Genomic DNA, 2,147 nt, shown 5'->3' on the forward strand with positions numbered 1-2,147 from the left:
ACGACGCTGGACATGGCATGCACCTAATGGAATCCACCACAACCAGATCGACTACATTCTTGTACAAAATCTGTTCAGATCGAGGATCAAAAGAGCTACGACAAGAACTTTCCCTGGTGCAGATGTCAGTAGCGACCATGATCTGGTGTTTGTGAACTTCAAACAAACTCAGGCTGAAGACAATCAAGAAGCCAGGGAACACGAGGATGAAACACAACCTGGACAGGTTGAGGGACCCCAATATCGCAGAGTCCTTTAAGGCAACAGCTGGAGGGAAGTTTGCCCCACTGTTAACACTTGAGGAAGACCACAGCGCAGAAACGCTGACAGCTCAATTCAACAAAGTCATGATAGAGTCTGCAAACGAAACGCTTGGAAACGTTCGCAGGAAAACACAGTGATGGGTCACAGATGAAATCATGGATATGTGCGACAAAAGAAGAGAACTGAATAAGAACAAGACCACACCCACCGGAGCAACAGAGTACAGAGAAATCAACCGCAAAATAAGAAAAAGCATGAATCAAGCCAAAAAAGATTGGATTGGAAAACAGTGTACAGAAATTGAGGAAAAGCTGGAGAAGAACAACAGTAGGCGAGCGTTCCAAATCGTGAAAGATCTAACAAAACCAAAGCAAGCACGAGTCAGTACCATCCAAGACAAAGCAGGGAACTGCCTCACAGAAGAAGATATACTCAAGAGGTGGATAGAGTACTGTTCTGACCTTTACAACTACCAGACCAATGGAGATCCCATGGTAACATCGTGCCACAAATCCTCTAATAACGACAACTTCCCAGTTCTGAGAGAAGAAGTGGAGGAAGCGATCAGATCGCTAAAACATGGAAAAGCTGCAGGAGTAGACAACATCCCTGCAGAACTTATAAAGCATGGCGGAGAGACAGTGACTGACATCCTCACTAGCATCTGCAACAAGATCTGGCAGACAGGTGAATGGCCCACACCCTGGACACAGTCCCTCATCATCACGCTTCCCAAGAAAGGCAACTTACAGCAATGCCAAAAGTATAGAACGATTAGCCTTATCAGTCACGCAAACAAAGTGATGTTGAGAGTCATTCTGAACCGACTGAGACCCCAGGCAGAAAAGATCATTGCCGAAGAACAAGCTGGGTTTAGAAGAGGAAGGAGCACAACGGAACAGATTTTCAATTTTCGAGTTCTATGTGAGAAGTACAGCCAACACCAGCAAGACATCTTCCACGTGTTCATTGACTACAAAAAGGCATTTGACCGCGTATGGCATGATGCCCTCAGGGCCACAATGAACAGGTACAACATGGGACAAAAACTGATACAGACGATCCAACAGTTGTACAAAAGAGCAACCAGCGCGGTCCTTGCCCAAAGCAAAATAGGCGAATGGTTCCACACCTCAGTAGGTGTCCGCCAAGGCTGCCTTCTGTCACCAACCCTGTTTAACATCTTCCTTGAAAAAATTATGACAGATGCACTCGAAGATCATGTGAGCACAGTTACCATCGGAGGACGAACAATCAGCAACCTTCGGTTTGCTGATGATATTGACGGCCTGGCAGGGAATGAAGATGAGCTGGTCAACCTCGTGAAACGTCTGGATGAAAAATCAACCAGATACGGAATGGAAATCAGTGCTGAAAAAACAAAGCTAATGAGAAACAGCGACGAACCAATCAAAGCAAAAATCGTGGTTGGTGGTCAACAACTTGAATCAGTGCAATTATTCAAGTACCTTGGTGCAATCATCAGCCAAGAAGGATCCACACCAGAAGTTCATGCAAGAATAGAGCAAACAATAGCGGTGCTAACAATACTGAATCCAATCTGGAAAGACAAAATCATCGCTGTCAAATTCAAACTGAGACTATTGCATGCCCTAGTCATTTCCATCCTTCTGTATGCTTGTGAATCCTGGACACTGACAGCACATCTACAGAGAAAGATCCAAGCTGCAGAAATGAGATGCTTCAGACGAGTGCTTGGCATATCGTACATTGAGCATGTCACAAATGAAGAAGTCAACAGAAGAGTGAGACAACACTTGGGACACTATGAAGATCTGCTGTCCACAGTGAAGAGGAGAAAACTAAAATGGTATGGCCACACAACAAGATCAAGCGGCCTGTCCAAGACAATTCTACAGGGA

General features: G+C 45.1%; 1 protein-coding gene across 1 annotated transcript in view; it reads left to right on the top strand.

The window, feature by feature from the left end:
• LOC137657569 (craniofacial development protein 2-like) overlaps positions 1 to 259 on the top strand; it is a 1,098-nt gene extending 839 nt beyond the window's left edge. Inside the window, exon 2 of the mRNA XM_068391902.1 lies at positions 1 to 259. This exon is cut by the window's left edge and continues 164 nt beyond it. Within this exon, the coding sequence (XP_068248003.1) occupies positions 1 to 259 (259 nt within the window).
• Positions 260 to 2,147: the final 1,888 nt, after the last annotated feature.

This window comes from Palaemon carinicauda, chromosome 18 (assembly GCF_036898095.1).
Source record: "Palaemon carinicauda isolate YSFRI2023 chromosome 18, ASM3689809v2, whole genome shotgun sequence".
Lineage (NCBI taxonomy): Eukaryota > Metazoa > Arthropoda > Malacostraca > Decapoda > Palaemonidae > Palaemon > Palaemon carinicauda.